Source organism: Spinacia oleracea, chromosome 3 (assembly GCF_020520425.1).
Source record: "Spinacia oleracea cultivar Varoflay chromosome 3, BTI_SOV_V1, whole genome shotgun sequence".
NCBI classification, from domain to species: domain Eukaryota; kingdom Viridiplantae; phylum Streptophyta; class Magnoliopsida; order Caryophyllales; family Amaranthaceae; genus Spinacia; species Spinacia oleracea.
In genome coordinates this window covers 11736155-11757900 of record NC_079489.1, presented here as the reverse complement: position 1 = coordinate 11757900, position 21746 = coordinate 11736155, and the positions used below count along the sequence as shown (strand labels likewise).

Genomic DNA, 21746 nt, shown 5'->3' with positions numbered 1-21746 from the left:
TATAACCAGCCCGTTCATCGAACGAGCCTAAAACTAGTTATAATTACAGAGAGGAAATTTATACTATTATTAAATCTCCAATGCAAGAAATGTCACGCTGCCATGTGTCACTGTGATTTGGCAAGTGAAATAACGATGTGCCATGTCATGCATGCACAAGTATGCATTACTCAATTTTATTATCACAAAAAAATGTTAGTATCAATGTTTGAACTCATGAACTTTTATTCATAACGTAAAGTTCTAACCATCTCTACAATGATATAGTGTGGCTCTAAAGTAATGGAAAAAGACAAAAGTCATTCTTATAAATATTAATGTCCAATTTATATTTGAATGATAACCTGTTATAAATTTTTTTTACTTAATATCTCTTAAATACTCAGATCATACGTTAAAAAAAATTAAAAAATTCACACTTCTTCTATAGCTAATCAATTGTGTGTTTTTCCAAAAATATATATTTGTTGTTATTTAATTTATTATAATCGTTACTTTAAGATTTTTTTCCCATAACTTTTAACTATCTTTTGTGATTCATACGTAATTAAAATAGTAGCATGTTGGAAATTGTTAAATTTCCATCGATAAATATTTTCTAACTATCATTTCTTTTATATATAATTTTGACTTGTGTGTAATTTGATATATTAAGAGTCAAAGTTTGTATTAAGGGGCCTAAAATCAACCATGATACAATATTTAAGTGACAAACAAAATTGGCTATAGTATCGTTTGAAGAACTTTTTTCAAATTCTCGTTGCGGTTCACCTTTAGGATATTACAGAGTATATTGTTGGAAATCAATATCATGGGGGAAAAAAATTGAGTAGATCAATAATTAAAAATAACTAAGACTTTGTTCTTTAGAGTTAAACTGAACTGCACTGAACTGAACTGAACTGGACTGAATGTTCCTGAATTGAACTGAAATGAACTAAATTGTGAAATAAGTCCTGAAACTGAAATTAAGCCAAAAAAACTGGGCCTAAGCATAAGTTAATACATAATAATGAAGAGTTACAATATACGAGTAGTTTCTTCAGCCTCGTGGTTTTTACTTTTATTTTCTTAGGGATTTCAACCTCCTAAAATTGTAATTTCTTTGAAATTTAACATGATATCCGAGCTCAGGTTTATTGGATCTTATATAACTAGGTATTTCTAAGTCATTGGTTAAGGGACCTATATTGGATGTTCCATTCCCAATGAGAGTTATAAATTTATACTCCCTCCGTTCCTAAATAAGTGTCCACTTTCCAAAAATAGTGTTCCCTTATAAGTGTCCACTTTCCATTTTTGAACATACACTTTTTCCACTTTTCCATACACTTTTCACACTTTTCCATATACTTTTCCACTTTTCCATAAATCATTATTACTTTTTCTTACATATTCTACACTTTTCCAACTTTTCAATCACCACATCCACTTTTATTTATACTTTATCAATAAACAATTATATACTTTTTCCTTTCCCAAAAAAAAACATTCTCAATCATTATATCTTACACACAATTCAGTTTTATTAAATCCCGCGTAAATGTCCAAAGTGGACACTTATTTAGGAACGGAGGGAGTAATACCTTATGATGTGCACTAAATTCTAAGGACACTCACATGTGAGGGGGAGTGTTGAAACCCTATATTGTCCACATGTAAGTTGTCTCACATTAGAGAAGGAGAGGAGAAAATATCACCTTATAAGCTTGTGCAGTCACTCCCACTATGATCAATTGGTTTTAGTGTGGAACCTTCATTGGACTTGTAAGTGGACTGAACTATCCTACTCCTTATTGGATTGCCCAGACTCATTAGTCATTTCGTATTTCTCTGAAATTTAACATGGTAAAAATAAAAGTATTTATTTTATATTTTCACATATTGTTTTTATTGGATATTTTCACTTATATACTTTTCATATGGAGTCTTGTTTTAAAACTTTTTTCATATTTTATGTCAGTTTTACACTATTATTTTATTAATAAAATAATATTAATTAAGATTTATACAGACTTAACCAAATTTAGCTATTTACCCCTTAGACTCATTAAAGACCTCTAAATTAATGTAGCATATTATTTTATTTATTCACACATTATGTCTTAAGTGGAGCATTGGTGTTTCAAGACTTGATTTAAAACTTTTTCAAAAATCAATCATCATTTCAAAATTTTCAATAGTATAGATTGTTATGTTTGATCTTAATATATTTTTTTTTTTTTGTAAATGAGCCACGAGGGAAAAAAAATAAGAAAAGGGGGCGGGAGAATTCGAACCTGAGACCTATTGTACGCAGACCCTCTGTCTTAACCGTTAGACCAAAACATCATTAGTTGCCTGATCTTAATACTTGGATATGAAACATGTCGGGTTAGGAAAACTCGTGTCTTAAAAGTTGGGGCTCAATCATGCTTAGTATGTAAGCTTATCAAATCATATACTATATCCGTTTCATAATAATTTCTACGGTTACTATTTACGCATATATTAAGATAAAGTAGAAAAAGTAGGTTGAATATAATAAAATATGGATAAAGTAAGAGAATTATGTAAAAATGTGGGTGGGTGGAAGAAAAAATGAATAAAGTAAGAGAAAGTCAGTGAAACATTGTAAATATGGTGGGGTAAGAAGGGTAAAGTAGTAAATTTCATGTCCAAAAATAGAATAAAACAAAGTTTAAAAAACATTATGAAACAGATAAAACGGAAAATGTAAAGATCATTTTGAAATAGAGGTAGTACATAACAGGAGATATATTGGTTTAGGCTATCAAATAATAAACGTAGCACTATTATTATTTTCATGAAAATGTATGTACGTAGTAATTAAACTAAATGTCTTGTAGTATTAGATATATGTACTTCAAATTTATTGTATATCAAGGTAATTATAGCTTTGGTAATTTTTAACATGTTTTGATTAACTTTTGTATGGAGTATTATAAGTTTTATTAAAGGATGCACGTTTAAAAGGGTCACTCTGTACATAGTTACTTTTATATTTCTTATTAGTTTTTTTGAAGGGAACATTTGTATTAAAACGAAAAATATTATCACTAAAATAGATAAATTTTACATTAAACAGTTTAACTTTTAAACATTTTGACTTAACTTTTACTCCGATATACAATATCTATTGTATACCACCTTTAAATGAATAAGAATTTGTGGTATCTAAAATGTAATACGGAGTATATTTTTTTAATTGATTAAGAGCTAAATATAAGAACATATTAGTGGAAATTGGAAAGATATAATAAATATTTTTAAAAATACCAAAATAAAATGGACAAACTAAGTTAAGAAAAAGGAAAAAAAGAAGTTAACACACATAAAATTTCGACCGGAGAGTAATTTATTCACTACATTAACAATGAGTACCAATTGAGGTTGGCATGAGTGGTTAAGGGCCTCTTGCTCCTTAACCAAGGTCTCGGGTTCGAGCCTTGGGAATGGAAAAAATCTCAACTGGGAGGGATGCTGCCCATCGAGGTACCCATGCAAACTCCCACGGGAGATTACCTCGCCGAAGGCGGTGGGAACTCCTCGTAGTAGAACCAAAAAAAAAACAATGAGCAAGAATTTCAGTCAAAATTTTCAATGATCAATGCATTATTTGGCTAATAAAAATAATAATTTAAAATAAAAAATTAAGACCCTAACTTTATTAGTGAACTAGTATCCTATGCACGATTCGTGTTTGTAATTTAAAAATTCACACACAATACGAAGTAGTAGTAATACTTAATTGGAAAATAATTTTTTAATGTTTTGTCCTAATTTTAATATTTGGTAACTTTGGTAAATATCTTTAAATTGATAATTTTTTTTCTAATTTAAATATAGGGTAAAGTAGAAAATTAATGTTTTGACGCTGCCTCAAGCGTTCTCTTATACTCCGTATAACAGATATATAGAAAAAAGACCAATATTAAATATAGAGTACTAAAAATAAAAGAAAATTAATCTTTACTCAAATAAAATGGACAAACTAAGTTAAGATAAACGGGAAATAAAATGACACACTACACCGTACTTTAATCCATAAAGTGTAATTTTATTCATTCCATTAACAATGAGCAAGAAGTTCAGACCATTTTTCCTTAAAAGATACGGAGTAAATAATCATTGATCAAAAAAATTTGTAGAAGTAGATGTGGAATTGAGGACATTGGTAGACTAGGGGTAACTAAAAGGGGAAATATTTAATAGGTGTACTTATTTTCTGAATTTTTCACATAAATAGAAAAAAGAAAAAAGATTTTCAGATTTATTGAAAAATAAAATATAAACAAAAAATTGTAGAGGAAGAGGAGCAAAAACAGAGGAGAGAGTGCATGGGGTGTCGAGTCCGCATGTGGCTTGACAGGGTAGATTGGGCAATGGTGGGACCCACATTTTCCAATCATGTACTAAAAAGCTGCTAGGCTGGCACTTCTTCTAACACCCATTCAACTAAAGATACTTGTTGATAATAACAACAACATTTCACACTTAATCTTAGCTTGCTCTTTCAAACACCTCTTTTTTTTTTGTTCTTGTCTTACTTTCATACCTATCTTTATACTACTATTGTTGCTCCTATTATTGGCAATTTTTCTAGATGCCTCATGTCTATTATTCATATTTTAATAATTGGATAATTGATTTTGGTACACCGGTAATGTTTATTTTAACATATTTTAACATGAGTAGAGCATATGTTTTTATTCTTTCACATTAGATGTGTCAAAATTAATATTTAACGTGTACCAAACTCACTTATTCCTTCGTTTACTACGTAGTAATTATCAGTGTTAGTTGTCTAAATATTACTTGTTATTTGGCTAATGATCATCATCACAAAGATGTATTGTGTAGATTGATTGATCATCCTATTAGCGATGGTGTGTGACCGAGAGTGTGCGATTGCTGAAATGAATTTTGTTTAGGGATGAATGACTTAAGCCTTGTTTGGACTCAAATTTCCCGAACCGAAATCAACTTAACTAATATGAACTGAGCTGGATGCTTTTGAACTAAACAATTAATAATGATAATAATAGAAAGCGATATCAAATAAAAATGATAATAATAAATGGGTCTTTCCCTATGACGCAATCTGGGTTGTCAGGCTTCGTTTCGGGTCGGGTTGTGGCGGTTGCAGCACAGCGGAAGCAGGATAAGTATGCGGCACGTTGTAGGGCTTTGGGTTACGGTTTCTCTCCTTTTTCCTTCTCTTCTTTTGGGGAATTAGAGAAAGGGGCTGTTTCTTTGCTGAAGCGGGTCCAGACGTACTCCAGGGCTCAAGACATTGGGGCACGGGCAACTGCCCACATTTTCAGCAGGATCGGGTTCGCCATAGCTAGAGGAGTGGGGGCCCAGATTGTATCTCGGCTCCCCTCCAACTTCTTGTAGTTCACTTGTTATTTGTAGCTTGTTAAGCTTGTAACGTTTTGGTGGTTTCCATAATAATAATAATAATAAATAATAATAATAATACCACTGAACTAGACTGGACCGAATGGTCTTAAATTTGGATTAAACGAAACTTAACCATATTGAATTAAATGCTTCTAAATTAGATTGAACTGAATGTTCCTGAATTGAATTATCATGAAATTAAACACTGATAAGTCCAAAAGAACAAGACCTTATAATCCAATATTTTTCAGGGATTAGGTTATAGTTTGTTATGCGTGTTCTTAATATGAAATCTTATTGGCAGCCTTATGAAGGTGACTTGTTATTTTTTAGTGAGTGGGTTATAATGACATGAATGTCCCAAATCCCAATTGTATGTTGGTTCAGTGGCGATAGGGGCTGAACTTGGTAGGGGGATCGCGAGTTTGATCCCCGCAACAACAATTGAGAGGGAATTGAAACTTATCCACTCAAAACTCGCCCCGAATACGAATTAACCCTAAAGATAAACCGGACGCGCTGTAAAACCCAAAAAAATTTGATAAGTTATGTTGTTCAAAACTTCAAATGGACATCTCAACACCCTTGAGGCCCTGACACATATGGTGTGACCAAACATATCCTGGTATATAAGCCTATAAGGTTTGATTTTGTTATGCTAAAAAGGACATTTAACTAAATAAATACAGTACTTCTCAAATATATGGAATTTTTTATCGATCCTAAATTCATTATCGATCTCTTTTCTCAGAAAAAAATTGTTACAGTCATCATCACTAACCAACCATTTCCAAATTAGCTCCTCACAAATAAAATTAAAGCCTTTAGCAACACTAGAAAAAGAAAATGAGAAAATGAAAGTAGCAAAACATAGAGATAATCATGTTCAAAACTTTTGTTGTACGTAGTAACGTAGTACCGAGTACTCCGTAGTAGTTTTTAGTGTTCTAACCATGTTAAAATTAGTTTTTTGAGTTGAATAGGGCTCGTTTGATATCGTTTTTTTGTTTTCGATTTTTTTTTTTTTGAAAATTTGAAACAAAAATATAAAGTTACAAAAAAATGTTTTCTGTTTTTTGTTGCAAATAATTTTTTTAGTCCAAGATTTAATCATAAAACCAAAAACTGATACCGATCAAGACCTTAACAAATGAAATGATGAGATTTAGGTTATACCACTACTTGAATATTATGTTATACCGTTTCAACAAACAGTTTGATCCGAGCGCCTAAATCTAATATATATATATATATATATATATATATATATATATATATATATATATATATATATATATATATATATATATATATATATATATATATATAAAGGGGAGTTTATTGGAGAGCATTTAGAGCGTCCACGTGGATTTCCACGTACGCCATCACGTATAATTTACTTATTAATTAATTAAATAAATAATATTAGAGTCTTGCCATGATTAAATTTAGAGACCACTTAATATGATAAGATTGTAGATAATATGATAAAGATAGATTCCAACTACAATTTATCCTACCTTTTTGCATACGGAGTATATATTTACCTATAAGTTTTTGATAGAAATCCACAAAAACTCACGGGTGATTGATTCATAAGTGTAACCACAATTCCAAGCCAAAGCTAAGGGACTCATGGGTGATTGACTAATCAGCTGCCATATTTTTAATGTTCTTCATCTATTTGCATGTTTATGTATATATACACATGTATTATATGTTCAATTAGTATTTTGCTGCATTAGTGAGATGTGATTCATTGAAATATCCACAAAAACAATCCACAAAAATCCCAACCCTCACCAAATAATTTAGGGGAAAAAAATTGTACACAGTTATCATGTAAATTGCTCTAACTTTCTGCGTCGTTTGTTGTGCTTGATTTCATCTTGCTTAAGTAACTCACGTGCATTAATTCTTTACTGTACGTGTTTCATTCCAAAAGTATTGGGAGTGTTTTTTTTCAAAAGCAATAGGAGCGTCCACGAAGGAAATCCAATCATGAAATCGAATATTAATTATTTATTAAAATAGTAAATTAATAAATGTGGTAAAAAGATAAAATTCACTTCACAATATTTTAAGATAAAAAGTAAATAGATAGAGTTTTGAGAAAAATAAAATCCAGTCATAAAATCGAATATTAATTATTTATTAAAACAGTAAATTAATAAATGTGGTAAAAAGATAAAATTCACTTCACAATATTTTAAGATAAAAAAGTAAATAGATAGATTTTTGAGAAAAATAAAATATTAATTTATCAATTCATATAAACTCAATTTTCTTCTACTACTCAAAAAAAAAAAAAAATCTTCTTAAAAAAATATACTTAGTTTTTATAATTTTATTTATCATCATTAGATTACTCCTAAGTATACAAAATTTATGTATTATGTAGATTAGTTTAGTAATGAATTGCTTTTTTTATTTTGTGGAACACAGACTCAAAGAGTTTGGTTATATTTCTCAAGTTTCCAATACATAAAATATTATCGTACAACCCGGACAACGACCGGGCTTCACAACTAGTAATTTAATATCCTCAACAAATTATAATGGTGTGGTGGCTTATCGAATTTGACTATTTATCTATCTCATGTTTCAAATTTATAATTTCATGAACGAATATTGCCAAAGATGAAGAAATTCGTAATTTTTGCTGGGAGAAGTGTTGGATATAATGCAAAGAGTTAGTTTTTAAACTCTACAATTTCTGAAAATGGGTTTGTCCCACATTGGTAGAAATGCAAATGGATGACTTTGAAGCTTACTATTTAAGTAAAACTAATGTGGTTGTCCAACATTGAGGGAAAAATAAAGTTTTCTTTAGTTTAAATAAAGTAATAAGCTTTATAATGTTTGAAGTGGACTAGAAGGAGATATTCCCACGCGCGCCGCCGCCGTCCGGCCGCCGGTTCGAGTTCGTGGCATGTGCGCGGTTGCCAAGTTGTAACGGGATAGTCTAGCATATTCTTGTCTCCTGTGTACGTTAACGGGATAGTCCAACATATTCTTGTCTCATGTGTTAAATCTTGGGGGGCATCGCCATTTCCGATTGCTTCATAGTCGGGGCGAAATTTTGCTTCTAAGATAGTGTTTTGTAACACGTCGCAGCTTACATAGTTTCTTATCATTTTTGGATTTTATAGTCATATTTCCTACAAGAAGAACAAATGATGGTTGGAACTTCAAATTTTTGCTTTTAAGACAGTGTTTTATAACACGTCGCAACTTACATAGTTTCTTATCATTTTAGGATTTTACAGTCATATTTCCTACAAGAAGAACAAATGATGGTTGGAACTTCAAAATTGTGCGTGAGTACTTTTGGAGTGAGATCTATTGATGAAACGGTTGGTGAAGTTCTTGATGAATCAAATATTCCTAGTAAGGGTACTTTGTTATGATTAACTAAAAAATAACCATGAGATATAGGGATTTTCAATCTAAAAAATCGTTAGTGAAAATAGATCCTACAATCTCTTGATTGTGAGATACAATCCTTCCAACGTAATCAGACCAATTGCCGTCTAACTAGTGAAATTTGACGTTTTTATGTAGGCATATATGTCGAAGAGTCTCTTATATTAGAATGAGTATGTTTTTAAGTTAAAGGTGCATGTCATTTCAATATTCAAGTCGTGATTGACTATATTCAAGTCTATTTAAGTACTTCACCAAACAAATTTCTACTTAATAGATTTATAAATGTAATCATTGATCAGAGTTGCAATGTTGCACTAAAACATACATGGCGATGGGGACCTAGTCAAAATGTTCAGTTTCAAGCAACACTGTTGTGGATTAAGATTAGATTCTACACACTGTTGAGTGTGTAGTTTCATCACAAATAAAGATCGGGGAAGTGACTTAGTAAATATACTAGCAATTTTGAGTAATTCGTTGAAATCGTAAGCGATCTAATCAACACTTTTAGGATTTACAAATTTCATTACATCGTCGTCGACGTTACTCTCAATTGCTAAAAAGTGAATATGGTTAACATTAATTAATTAATAATAAAATAAATTAATCTATTTTTCTCATAAATTCTATTGAATTTATCGTCACTATACATTAAAAAAGTATGATGTGACATTCACATTAATGGTGAATGCTCTTAGAGCAACCCAAGTAGTTGTAGGCTAATGACTTATTTTGTAACTTTTTGAAATCTCAAACTACTAACTTCACCATTGGGGTTGAATGAAATAGATTTGCCAAGCAAATTAGAGCATCTCCAATGGCAAGCTAATTTGAAATGTAGTAGCTTTTATGCCACATAAGATTTCAAGCTATTTCATTTTCTAGCTAATTTGTACTCCAATGGCTAATAACTATCTTGTTATTTAAATTGGTCCGACATGTCAATTAATATTTTGCAACTTCTGGGAGCTAATTGCCAAGCAAATTTAAGCTAATTTGCCTGGCCAAGCTAATCTATTATTGTCACTCTAATTGTCTAGCTATTAGCTTGAGACTTTTATAATTTTCAACAACCATTGGAGATACTTTAAGCTTGCAAGCTCATTTGTTTTAATTTTTTTGGCTAATAATATAATGTTAAATTAAATTAAAATAAATTAGATTTAAAATATTGATTACAAGCATGACTAAATTAAATGTGAAACTAATAGATAACCATTACAGTATTAACTAGTAAGGAAAGAAAATAGCTTGAAATATGATGTGTCATGACAAGCTAATTTAGTAATTAGCATACCGTTGGAGATTCTCTTATAAATATTCAACATATTTTTCACGAATGGGTGGAATAATTCAAATTAAAGAGTGATTTTGGCGGGTTAGGTCTTTAGCTAACCAATGACCATTTATTTAGAGTTAGACTTTGTACTGTTCACCTTATTTTCACCCATTTAAGGAAAAATAAGTTCAATTAAGTTCAGTTCAACAAAATAAGGGTTGACCAAGTATATTATGAATAAATAAGCTTTGATAAGTTCTAATAAGTTCAGACGAGTTCAGATAAGATAAGTTCAGAAAAATAAGTGAAAATCAGGTGAATAGAACGCAACCCTTATAGGATCCGCTTGATAATGGACTTTTTGTTGGTTTTTTCGAGTTGTCAAATAACCATACATATTCAGTAAGTAGTTCTTTTCTTGGCTAAAAAGCCGATGCTTCCGCCAAAACCCATTAGGTAATAAGAGTAGTTTTTTTACATTGGCTGTTGGCGTTTCAATTTACTAATTACATTTTGTATGAAACAACTGCAAAGTACTACTACTTAATAACCAACTTTACTAAGCGCATTTTAGAAAGTTTACAGTCAAACAACAATATAAAAAGGCAACACAAACAACCAATCAAACAAGCCAAGTAAAACGGTCACCAACAAACAACCGTTTGCCAAATAGGCCCATACCTAAATTTCCCAAAAAAAGTCCATCTCCAAAAATGATCAAAATGGACCCACAAAACTGAATCCTCAACCCGAACCCGCAGAGCTGAAACACCCAACATTTCATCCCATCCCAGTATCCCATCATCAAACAGCAGAAACCAAAACCCTCACAAAACCCTAATTCTCAGTGTGGAGGAGAGAGAAAGCTGCAACTTCAACAACAATGGCGCCCAGAGATAAATCCCATGCATCAAACAAAAGGAAACGAACTGCGGGAGGTAAAAGCGAAGCAGCAGACATAACCAAGATTTATAAGAAACCGAAGCAGCTCACTTCAACTAATAATAATAACAAAAAACCCATTCCCGCTAAACCCTTTAAGAAGAAACCTGAAATTCCTGCTAAAGATGGACCGTTGTCGAAAAAAGAGCTCCGTCAGATTGCTAAGGTATTAATTTTTGTAGGGATTGTTTTTCATTGACTAAAATTATGTTGAAATTGGGATTTTTGGGATTGTTGAAATTGAAGCGATGAGATGTAATTTGGTGTATGGTGTGCGTTTATTGTGTTTTGCAGGAGAAAACCGAGGCAAGGAAAAAGAAGAGCAAGCGACATTTTACGCTTGAGCAAGTCAGTCATTCCTTCATTCTAATTTATCAATTTTCTTCGTTGTGTTTGTTGCAATTTGCGAATTACGTAGTGCTTTATGATTTGTTGGGAAGTTTGTTGTAGCGGACTTTGATAATTTTTGTGTGTGAAATGGTGTAACAATTGCATGAATTTGAAGTTTTTGTGACTCCTATGCCGTTGCTAGACTCAATCTAGCTGCTGGTTTTTAGGTTAGACACTTAGACTGGTATTGTTTTACGGGATGTACATTGCGATATTCGTTTGATTGGACGGGATTAACACTGTATAATTTGGTGACATGTGATATAGTGCTTATAGGAAGCTTTCATCTTTTACGGAATGTACATTGCGAAAGTTATTCGATTGGATGGGATTAACTCTTCTCGACTCTGAACGAATAGTTAGTGAGAGCATTAAACTTATACGGAGTACATTTCTTGATTCACTCTCGCCCAAGTCGCCTTCATAACCTGTACTTGTCAAAGGATACCTGAACTCCTGAAGTCCTGCCTGGATCTCCAGGGTGTGCCAAATATTGTGTTTGTTGATCTTGTGTCCTATGAGAATTGGATAGTTCTTTTCTAGTTAGGGACTAAGTAAGTAGCTTCTTTCATTGGATGGGAAGTCAAATTGTGTTCTTATCAACCAAACTTCACATTTCTTTTACTCTTCATGTTCCCCCATTAATGTTCATGTGAACCACATATTGGTTAAAGAAATAAAAATGTGGAAGGACTCAAAGGAGTATATGTTTGTATATTTTTTTTAATTATAATTACTTACAAGTCAAACCAAACTGTATGACTATTAACTAGTGTACATGCGCAATTCTCCTTACAGTAACAATAAATGTTTCTTGAATGCCATGCCCTTGCTTATGTGTCCCATTATAGGACAATTTCACCATGTCCAAGTTTAAGTCACGATATGTCAAATGCTTGATAGTATACCCGTACCAGGCCCTTGTAACTGTGTGTGGGTACTAGAAATTGGAAAGTACCATGTAAGTTTTGGCTATAGAAGGAGTTTCCATCATTCCATGGAGCTTGAAATGATCTTTGAGATGTGTGTAACTGTATATATTTTAAAAGTTTCAATCTAGTTTCAGATATTGTCTAGGAATTTTAGTGGTGATAGTTGTAATATTGTTATTTCACAATAAGTAGTGACAAATAAACGGTTTATTGGTGTAGCTAATGTTAGAAATATAATTAGGAAGTACAATTTACATAGTTAAATTAAAGATACTAGACTAGGAGGAAATTGTGTGGATCCTTAAGATAATATTAGCCCCACTATTATGCCGATGAGATGAACTTTCTAATTTACCTCAGGATTCCCTAATCTAAGAACAGATTGTACAACGTATTATCCACTAAGATCACTCTCCATTAACATGCTTATTTGTATAAAAAGAGACGTTTATGAAGGAAGAGATCTAAAAACGAGATTAACAGTAATCGATTATCCCTTAATATTTATAGCGAATGAATCAATGTAAAAGATAAAACTAACCTTTGTCATTCTCTACAACAAAGTACTCCGTATTTTATTTTTTATATCATAATGATATTTTATATTAAAACGACAAAATATTAAATGCCAATTAATATATTTATTTCTTTAATTAACTCATGCTTGTGCAAAGTGCTAAGTGCTAGTCTTTGATTAGTAATATATTATCATATAAATAATCCCAAAGCACATTTTTTCCAACCTAAGATACAGATTTCATTTCAATATACAAGGCACAATAGTAAATATAAATACATCAAACACATTATATTCCTTCTATGTGGGACAAACACCCACACGTAACTTCATTGACCAAATGATTAGTTAGTCATCGATGATGGAAACCTAACCTTTTTCTATGAGTGCCATGGTTAAAAGGTTCAATGTGGTAATAACAAATTTTTGATATATGATTAGGTCACATTAGTTTTTCCATTATTCTAGTGTATGTTTTTAGGGTGAGTTATATACTTATATACTCTTGATGAAATTCTAGCGATAAAATAATTTTACCTAGACATAAGTAGTGGTGCCACTTTCTAACAAATGTTTTGGGTCAAACTTTTGTAAATGTCTGTGAACGAGGTGGAGCACATGGACATAATAGTGCTACCTTGTTTATGAACATGTCAAACAACAATTGTGTGCCGTTTTTCCAATTCAAACATTTGGAATTTTGGCTCAAAAGCTAGTTGTGGACGTTGGTTTATTAAGGTTTTGATGGATTATAACTAGATGAAAGTTCAAATCCTAAGATACTTTATGTATGCGCATTAAGACCAGGTGGGGATGGTTAGATAGAGTCTTCAATCATTTTGTTAGTAAAGTTAAGTGTGGGTGTTGTCCCACATAGAAGGAATATAATGTGTTTGATGTCTTTATTTTACTATCTGTGTCTTGTAGATTGAATTGGAATGACCTTTTCAGTTGGGCCAAATCTGCTTTGGGTTTGTATTTGCGTGTAATTGGAATATTAATATGATAATATATTATTAATCAAAGACTAGCACTTAATGCTCTACACGAGCACTAGTTAATTAAAGAAATAAACAAATTAATTAGCATTTATTATTTATTATTTTCTGTTTTAATATAAAATATTATTCTTTTATATTAATAATTCGTTTTAGAGGATAAATTAAAAAGTCAGTTTTATCATTTGATGAACTGAATTGTTTCATTCTCTACAAATGCTAAGAGACAATTGATTAATGCTAATCTTGTTAAGTTGTTTTCAATTTTCTTCTTTCAGAAACTTCATACAAATAATTATGTTCATGCAGAATGGATAATATGTTGTACAATCCATTCTTAGATTAAGGAATCTTTGGGTAAATTAGCAAGTTAATCTCATCAACATAATAGTGGGGCTAATATTATCCTGAAGGACACAAATAGTTTCTTTAATTTAATTATGTAAATTGTAATTATATTTCTAAAATCTAAATTGGTAAATGCTTAAAATGCCTACTACCTCACATTGGATGACCCATTGGAACTAGCATGCTTGCAAACACACATCTTTAACCATTACTATTCTTAATTATTAATAAGTAAAAGTTATAAAAAATTGATATTTGGAAAATATATATTGAGACGAGTCTAGCAAGAGCCTACCTAACTATGTTTTTTTAAAGATAACTCACTAAAGTTAGTCAAACTAGATTATGTAACAGTGTAAAGAGCCTAACGGGCCATCTAAAAAAGAACAGAAGTAGTACTTATTAAAACTCTATTTAGCTGGAGTCGTATTCTCACTTGATAACCGTATGAAAGTAGGTTGTAAATATCTTGGATAAAACTTGTAACCTATTATGTATTCAGCTGTTTCAAGCTATTGCCTCTCTCACTTTAAACTACGTTTGTGTAGGAGCTTGCACTGTTATGGGAGAAGATGAGGCGTCGTAATATATCCAAAGAAGAGAGATCAAAGTATGTCGCTGGCAACGTGTACCAGTAGAATTTCCTTTGTCTACTTTTGTTATATACTTGTGCACTCTACTTTTGTTATATACTTGTGCACTCTACTTTTGTTATATACTTGTGTACTCATTTGCACAATTGCTACTAGGTTTGTATCTGAGGCACTGCAGAAAATGAAGGGTAAAATTCCAGAAATTGCCAGCTCTCATATTTCATCACGTGTATTGCAGGTGACGTTAGCTCATATGCACTGATCCATAAAATATTTCATTATCAAGATTATATGAACATGACTTTTGATTAACATGGTTGCTTGTAATCTTAATTGTTCTCCTTCAGACATGCGTTAAATATTGCTCAGACGTTGAGAGAGATGCAGTATATGAGGAGCTGAGACCACATTTACTCACTCTTGCTTCAAGTACATATGCAGTCCATCTGGTGACCAAAATGTTTGACAATGGTATAGTTATTCTTGGGATGGAGCTAGAAACTACTAGATTAAAGACTTGCTATTTTTGATTCCATTTATTGATGTTTTTCTTGTTTATTCGTGCAGCCTCCAAATTTCAGCTGCCGCGCTTGATCTCAATACTTCACGGGCATGTTGCCCAACTTCTGAGACATAGTGTTGGGTCTATTGGTATGTTTTTTCAAAGAGAGATGGCGGCTCGTATCTAACTCTTGCACTTAAGCTATTTTTTTTTTCCAATTCTAGTTCTGAAGCTAGGTTGGTGTTTTTATCTATAAATCTAATAATTAAAGAAGCGATCAAATTATGCACGCATGTTTTTGATCTGTTTAATTTGAAACTGCGTTAAACTTGTGGTCTCTTTATTGTTTCACTACTTGCTTGATTCGGTTATTCATCATCATACATCTACACGTTTTTTGTCAGTTGTTGAACATGCATATGAAATGGCAAATGCAGCTCAGAAACGTGAGCTTCTGATGGAACTGTATTCCACTGAGCTCCAATTGTTCAAGGATCTGGCAAATATGAAAGAGAACAAGTGAGTTTTATTCCTATGTAGTCATGTGAATTCTCGTGTGTCTTAAATCTGCAATCTACCGCAGCACCAATATGCTTTTGTATTGTGTGATGTTTTTGGTTGTCCTCCGTCACGTAGGTGTTTGAATCTACTATCCTATTCAAGTGAATAGCGAAAGCTGATAAGTGGTTGTGCTAAAGGTTCTTTAGAATAATAAATGACGTGACCTTCATTTGTTGGGTAATACTGTATAAAATATTTGAGGTTTTCTTTTTAACGACTTTGCTATTAAAAAATATGATAATTTGAGACTGTTATTTCTTTCTTGAATGTCAAAATTGATATTGTTAATTTGTTTTTACAAGAATATCATATTTGTTTTGTAAGTGGAATGGTTGAATTCAGTTCGAAGGGCTTTAAACCACAATTCATCTTCTCGAAGATTGCAAAAAGATGTACTGGAAGTAGAGATGGCTTGTGGGTCGGGTTTTACCCAGCCCACCCCGACACAGCCCATAGCGGGTTACGTGGGTCGGACACACTTATGACCCATGTCACAACCCACCCAACTCGGATATTTTTTTGATTTGTTGTGGGTCAAATTTTTTCAACACAGCCCATTTCGACCCACCCCATCGGACCCGCCACAACCCGCCACGGCACACCCTACTCACCCAAACCAACCCACACAACACACGAACCCAACTCGCGAAACTCATCCTAATGTAAACAATTATATATGTTTAAAATGCTAATAAGTTCTAATTTTATTGCGTAATATACATTAACCACATTTATGTGAGTAAGTGAATAACTTAAAAATTAATTACTTTAAGTTCATACAAAATTTGTACTCCCTCCGTCCCGGAATACTCGACCCGGTTTGACCGGCACAGAGTTTAAGGGATTTGAATTGACTTATTTAATTTAATAGGTAGTAGTTGATAGTGGGGTATTATTTTAATGTAGTTAGTGGGAGGTGGGTTAAGAGGTGGGGTTGGGGGAGAGTAGGGGTTGAATTTTTAATTATTTTTTGTATGGAGGAGGGGTAGGTGGGTTAATAGGGGTGGAGTGAGAAATAATATAAAATTGTTAGAATATTTCCATTTTTAGAAACAGGTCAAGTATTAAGGGACGGCCCGATAAGGAAAACAGGTCAAGTATTCCGGGACGGAGGGAGTAGCTTTTTAACGCTTAATTAAGCGTCCAAACCCACCTGACCAAAATCAGTTCCCAAAACTCATGTTAACCCACCAGACCCACCTGACCCATCAGAATAACATATGTCGTAACCCACCAAACCCACCCGACCCGCACAACCCACCTCGACCCATGACCCACGTAACCCACGACCCATCATGTATTGCGTCCATTTTTTCCGACACAGCCCACGACTCGTCCCATCCTAGTTTAACTGAGACAGATCGTGTGTCAATTATCTCCGACCCATGACCCACCAAACCCACCCACGACCCACCCAACCTGCCACGTTGGCCATCTCTAACTGGAAGTACATGCATCGGTTGTATATTCGTCTTGCATCAGAACTTAATAATGTCCAAAATATAATCAGTTTTGACCAGTTCTGCAAGGGGGCAAAAAGTAGGTGTAAAAGGAAGTAGTATTTCCTCTAGAACTGCTTTAAACTTCAAAGTCATGGGTTTCAAAGGAGGTAGAGTAGAAAGTGTAGAGCATGTGGTGATCCCATTGTCACTTTCAGTTGGGGTCCTTAAGGCTAATGCAGAACTGTGTATTGTGCAAAATTCCTTCAATTTTGGTTTTCTTATGCAAATAAAATAAGAAATAAAAGAAAGGAAGCGGCATAGTTTTTTTGTCTAACCTCTACTGCATGACCCTAATGATTGCATGCACGGTGAATTCAGCCTGCTACATATTTTTGGCAAAGATTAAAACAGTTATATAGCTCCAACAGAAGTGTAATTGTGTATACGTGTTGTATAATGATATTACATACTCCGTATAGCATTCAGATAATCAGATTAATTTGTTTTAATGTGTTTACAGGATAGTTGACATAATATCTAAGATAGGCCTGAAGAAGTTATCTGTTTTGCGCCATATGACTTGTGTACTCCAGCCAATTCTGGAGAAAGGAATAGTTGATCACTCCATTATTCACAAAGCCTTAATCGAGTACCTCAGCATCGCTGATAAGGTATTTATCTAGTTATTTTACCGCCAAAGCTTATTGTCTAGACTTCTGTTATAACCTTTTTTGGTAAAGGTGGTTTTGTTAATTTCTATTTTTTTCCAGAGGTTTCTCCACTTGTTTGGTTGCTTAACTTGCTTTGTGTTGTCTCCTTCCTAATTAAATTTTTGTAGTTATCTGCAGAAGATGTTGTAAAACAATTATCTGGGTCACTCCTTGTTCGGATGATTCATACAAAGGATGGATCGAGAATAGGGATGCTCTGTGTCAAGCATGGTAGTGCCAAGGTTTGTTGACATATTTTAGTAACCAAATAATATAAGAATCTATGCATGCAGATGCCTTTGGTGTGAGACTTGTACTAATTTCCTCCTGTACCTTTCCTCTTTTACATCCTTCTTTTAGGAAAGAAAGAAGCTTGTTAAGGGAATGAAGGGGCACGTTGGTAAGATTGCCCATGATCAATGTGGCAGCATGGTATGATTACAATTTAATTCTTTCTATTCCAGCTGTTGGATTTTTACTCAACTTCTGTATTCTCTTATGTCTGATAAAATATTTATAGAGCTTCTGCAATTTGTTTAACCGATGCAGACCATCTTTTTGTATGCAACTTATTTTAGTTTAAACTTCATTGACATGCCTGATAATTCTGAGATTACTGCATGTAACATTTCATTTTCAAAGTTGGGTTTCCTTTTCAATATAAGCTTCCATGAACAGGGTTACTGTTAACAATTTGTTGGATTAGAGTCTGAGAGATGCTTGCTTTTCCAGACTTTTTCTAGCGTCCTCGTAAAATTGCATTTCTTTCATTGCTCTTCATAGAGTAATTTCAAATACACTTTAAGCATCATTTATCTTTGAGAAAGATCGTTTTGCCATTGTCTGTATAGGCATCAACTAGGAGAAACATTTTTGCTTAGTTTAGACTTTTTCAGCAGTTCTCCTCATTCCTATTAAGTTCCTTACTGAATTTACTTTGCAGGTGCTGGTATCTGTTCTATCAACCGTTGATGACACAAAACTTGTTACAAAGGTTGGCCCTTTCTTGCCTTTTTTTTTTTTGAAGGGAAGGGGGATGTTGGTGGTTGTTGTTTCTGTGCTGGGCCTGTGCTAACACGTTCTTCTCCACATCCGTTTCGTATTTGCTTGAATCGTTTCTGAATCTATGCTAAATTTTCTCCCAAACAGGTTATCATTCGTGAGCTACAACCAATCCTGAGCGAACTTGTTTTGGATAAGGTGCGCCTTTGACCTTTAAAATTTATTCTTTTTTCTAAATGTTAGGGAGGAGAAAATTTGTTCTTCTCATCCGCTTTGGAATCAGTAAATACACAGCCTTTTTTTTTTTTAATATATTTGCTCAAGAAATTGAGCTTTTGCTCAAGAAACCGATTTTGTTCCAAACTATAGTTTGAGCACATCGCTGGCCTAAAAGAGATAAGGTGCAGCTGCATCAATTGTTTGCTTGATATTTCTTGATATCACCCAGCTGCATTTAATTACAAGTTCCTGACTGATTCTATTCTTTTTGAGGGGTTTAGAGTGGGAGGCGTCCACTTTTGCAACTACTGCATCCAAATTGTCAGAGTTATCTTAGTCTTGATGATTTGGCTTCTTTGGATGCTTCCGTTCCTTCTCTTTCCTCAAAGGTAAGTCCATCTTTGAGCTCCATTTTGAATCATCCTTTTTTTCACTGTCACTGCATTTTGTGCTGATTTCTGATACACTTTTAGGAGGCTGAAAAGGAAGCAGTTGACTGTGAGGATAAGCTTGCTCAATCTGGAGATAATGATGAAGACGATAAGAAGGAAGCTGAGCATGACATCAAATTACCTGCTAGTGAAGCTGATGAAAGCATGGAACCTGAGGAAGAAGATACCCACTTGGCTGAGGGAGGGAAAAAGGATCCTTTAATCAGGAGGCAGGAGTTGTTGGTGAAAAGCGGGCTCGCTGAGGTTTGTTAGTAAACTCATTATTGGAGGACCCTGTCTCACCTATAGTTGTACTCCATTTGATCCTCTATTTCATACCTTAGCTTGTTGTAGTTGTGCTTTTAAAATGGGTTATAGGCAACTAGGCAAGATTAATGAGTGACTTTTTGCTAGAAAAAGGCTGCGAGAATGATCTTTTGGGACACCTTTTTTTGTACAGGGAAAGGTCTGGTAACTATTGAGTATATGTCCAAAGACTGATTCTTTGGGGTTTGTCCATTGCTGCTTTCCCTTCTTTTTGACAAAACGACTTCAATCATAGCCGTTTTACACAACCTTGAGTTTTTTTAATGATTTTTGAAAATTGAAGTTTATGTGCTTCTTCCAAAAGCTTATATGCTGCCCTCTTTTTCCTATTCTTTTGCGACTTATTTTGCCTTTCTCTTTTTGTTTGGGAGTAGGGAGAAATTGTTTAGGTCTACTCCAGTGATGGGTTTTTTTTATCTTTCCTTGGTGGGGATTTTGTAGTTTAGTTTTCTCAAAAGTAATATTTTCAATGGATCTTTGGGTCATATATTAAGAATGACAATGTATGATCTAACTTCATGATTTTTCTTGCAGAGTCTCGTTGATGTCTGTGTTGAGAGTGCAGAGGAATTACTCAAGTCTAATTTTGGAAAAGACGTTCTTTATGAGGTGCTTTTCTCAATAGAATCACATTGTTACAAAATTCTGGGAGTAGAAATTACTCGGTCCTTTTGTTTTGCATAGACACGAGTTACCAAAACCTGAAATAACATCCCTTTTCATGGAATGTTTCATACACAGTATTTCACAATGAATCATATGCCGATTCTTATTCAAGATCATCTTATTTTTCTTGTTCAGGTTGCTGTCGGGGGTGTTGACGGAATTCTTCGTCCGACTTTGGACGAGAAATTGACAAGCCTATATGAAAAAGTGGCAGCTCTTGCAGCTCAGCCAAAATCAGATGAATCAGAACACATACTTGAGAACTACTACTCTAGCAGAACCATCAGAAAACTTGTGTTGGAATGCCCAACTTTTGCTTCAATTCTTTGGCAAACAGCACTAAAAGGGAATTCTAAGCTATGGGCCGCAGGTCACAGGTATACCTTGTTTCCAACCTTGAATCTCTTATAGGAGTAATTTTCATTTGCTGATTTTTATGTTTTGGAATGCGTTTAGTTCCAAGGTAGTTGCAGCGTTCGTCGAATCTTCGGATCCGATGGTCAAGAAGTTGGCGAGCAAGGAATTACAGCCTCTAATAAGCAGCGGTGTTCTTAAAGTTTCCGAGAATAAACCGGCGAAGAAATAAATTACCCCCCCACAACGGAAATAAAAACTCGGCTTCTATCCACAATATTAGCACCAAAAACAAATTGCTGTTGAGAAGATACAGAGTTGTCTGCCTGTTGCTGATAAAGTTGACATGAAACGTCCAGGAAGTGCTCAAGAATGTCGCCGATTAATCATGTATGGCCTCGCCTTGTAATCAGAAATTTTGGTAACATTTTAATTATAGTTTTGAGATAATTACGTAGCTATTTACAAATGTCCTTCATTCAAATTTTTGGTTAAACTTGCACATCATTTAAAGATCATTTTAGTCCAGATTTTGTAATGGTAATGTCTGTTCTGTTTATCTGGATTACGATTTGTTTGCATTTTCAACCCGACTTTCACACCCAGATCATTTTTCCAGCTGTAGTACCAAATCTTCTTGCAATCACCTGAACTAGCTACCATGTATCTTTTCACCACCACTTTCACAGATTTACTCA

General features: G+C 33.4%; 1 protein-coding gene across 1 annotated transcript; it reads left to right on the top strand.

The window, feature by feature from the left end:
* The first annotated feature begins 10881 nt into the window (after positions 1-10881).
* On the top strand, positions 10882-21605 carry LOC110788915 (pumilio homolog 24). Its single transcript, XM_021993548.2, has 17 exons — positions 10882-11222; positions 11351-11404; positions 14790-14851; positions 14991-15072; positions 15182-15305; positions 15402-15485; positions 15741-15855; positions 17860-18010; positions 18178-18291; positions 18410-18481; positions 18993-19043; positions 19199-19249; positions 19552-19659; positions 19744-19965; positions 20563-20637; positions 20830-21071; positions 21151-21605. Exons 1-17 carry the CDS (start codon positions 10998-11000, stop codon positions 21278-21280), a joined length of 1962 nt encoding a protein of 653 aa, XP_021849240.1. The 5' UTR covers positions 10882-10997; the 3' UTR covers positions 21281-21605.
* The last annotated feature ends 141 nt before the right edge of the window (positions 21606-21746 follow it).

Coding starts and splice junctions, on each gene's coding strand:
- LOC110788915 (XM_021993548.2), top strand. CDS start 10,998: ATGGCGCCCAGAGATAAATCCCATGCATCAAACAAAAGGAAACGAACT. Junction 15,073..15,181: donor TTTCATCACGTGTATTGCAG/GTGACGTTAGCT, acceptor GTTCTCCTTCAG/ACATGCGTTAAATATTGCTC. Junction 19,660..19,743: donor TTCCTTCTCTTTCCTCAAAG/GTAAGTCCATCT, acceptor ATACACTTTTAG/GAGGCTGAAAAGGAAGCAGT.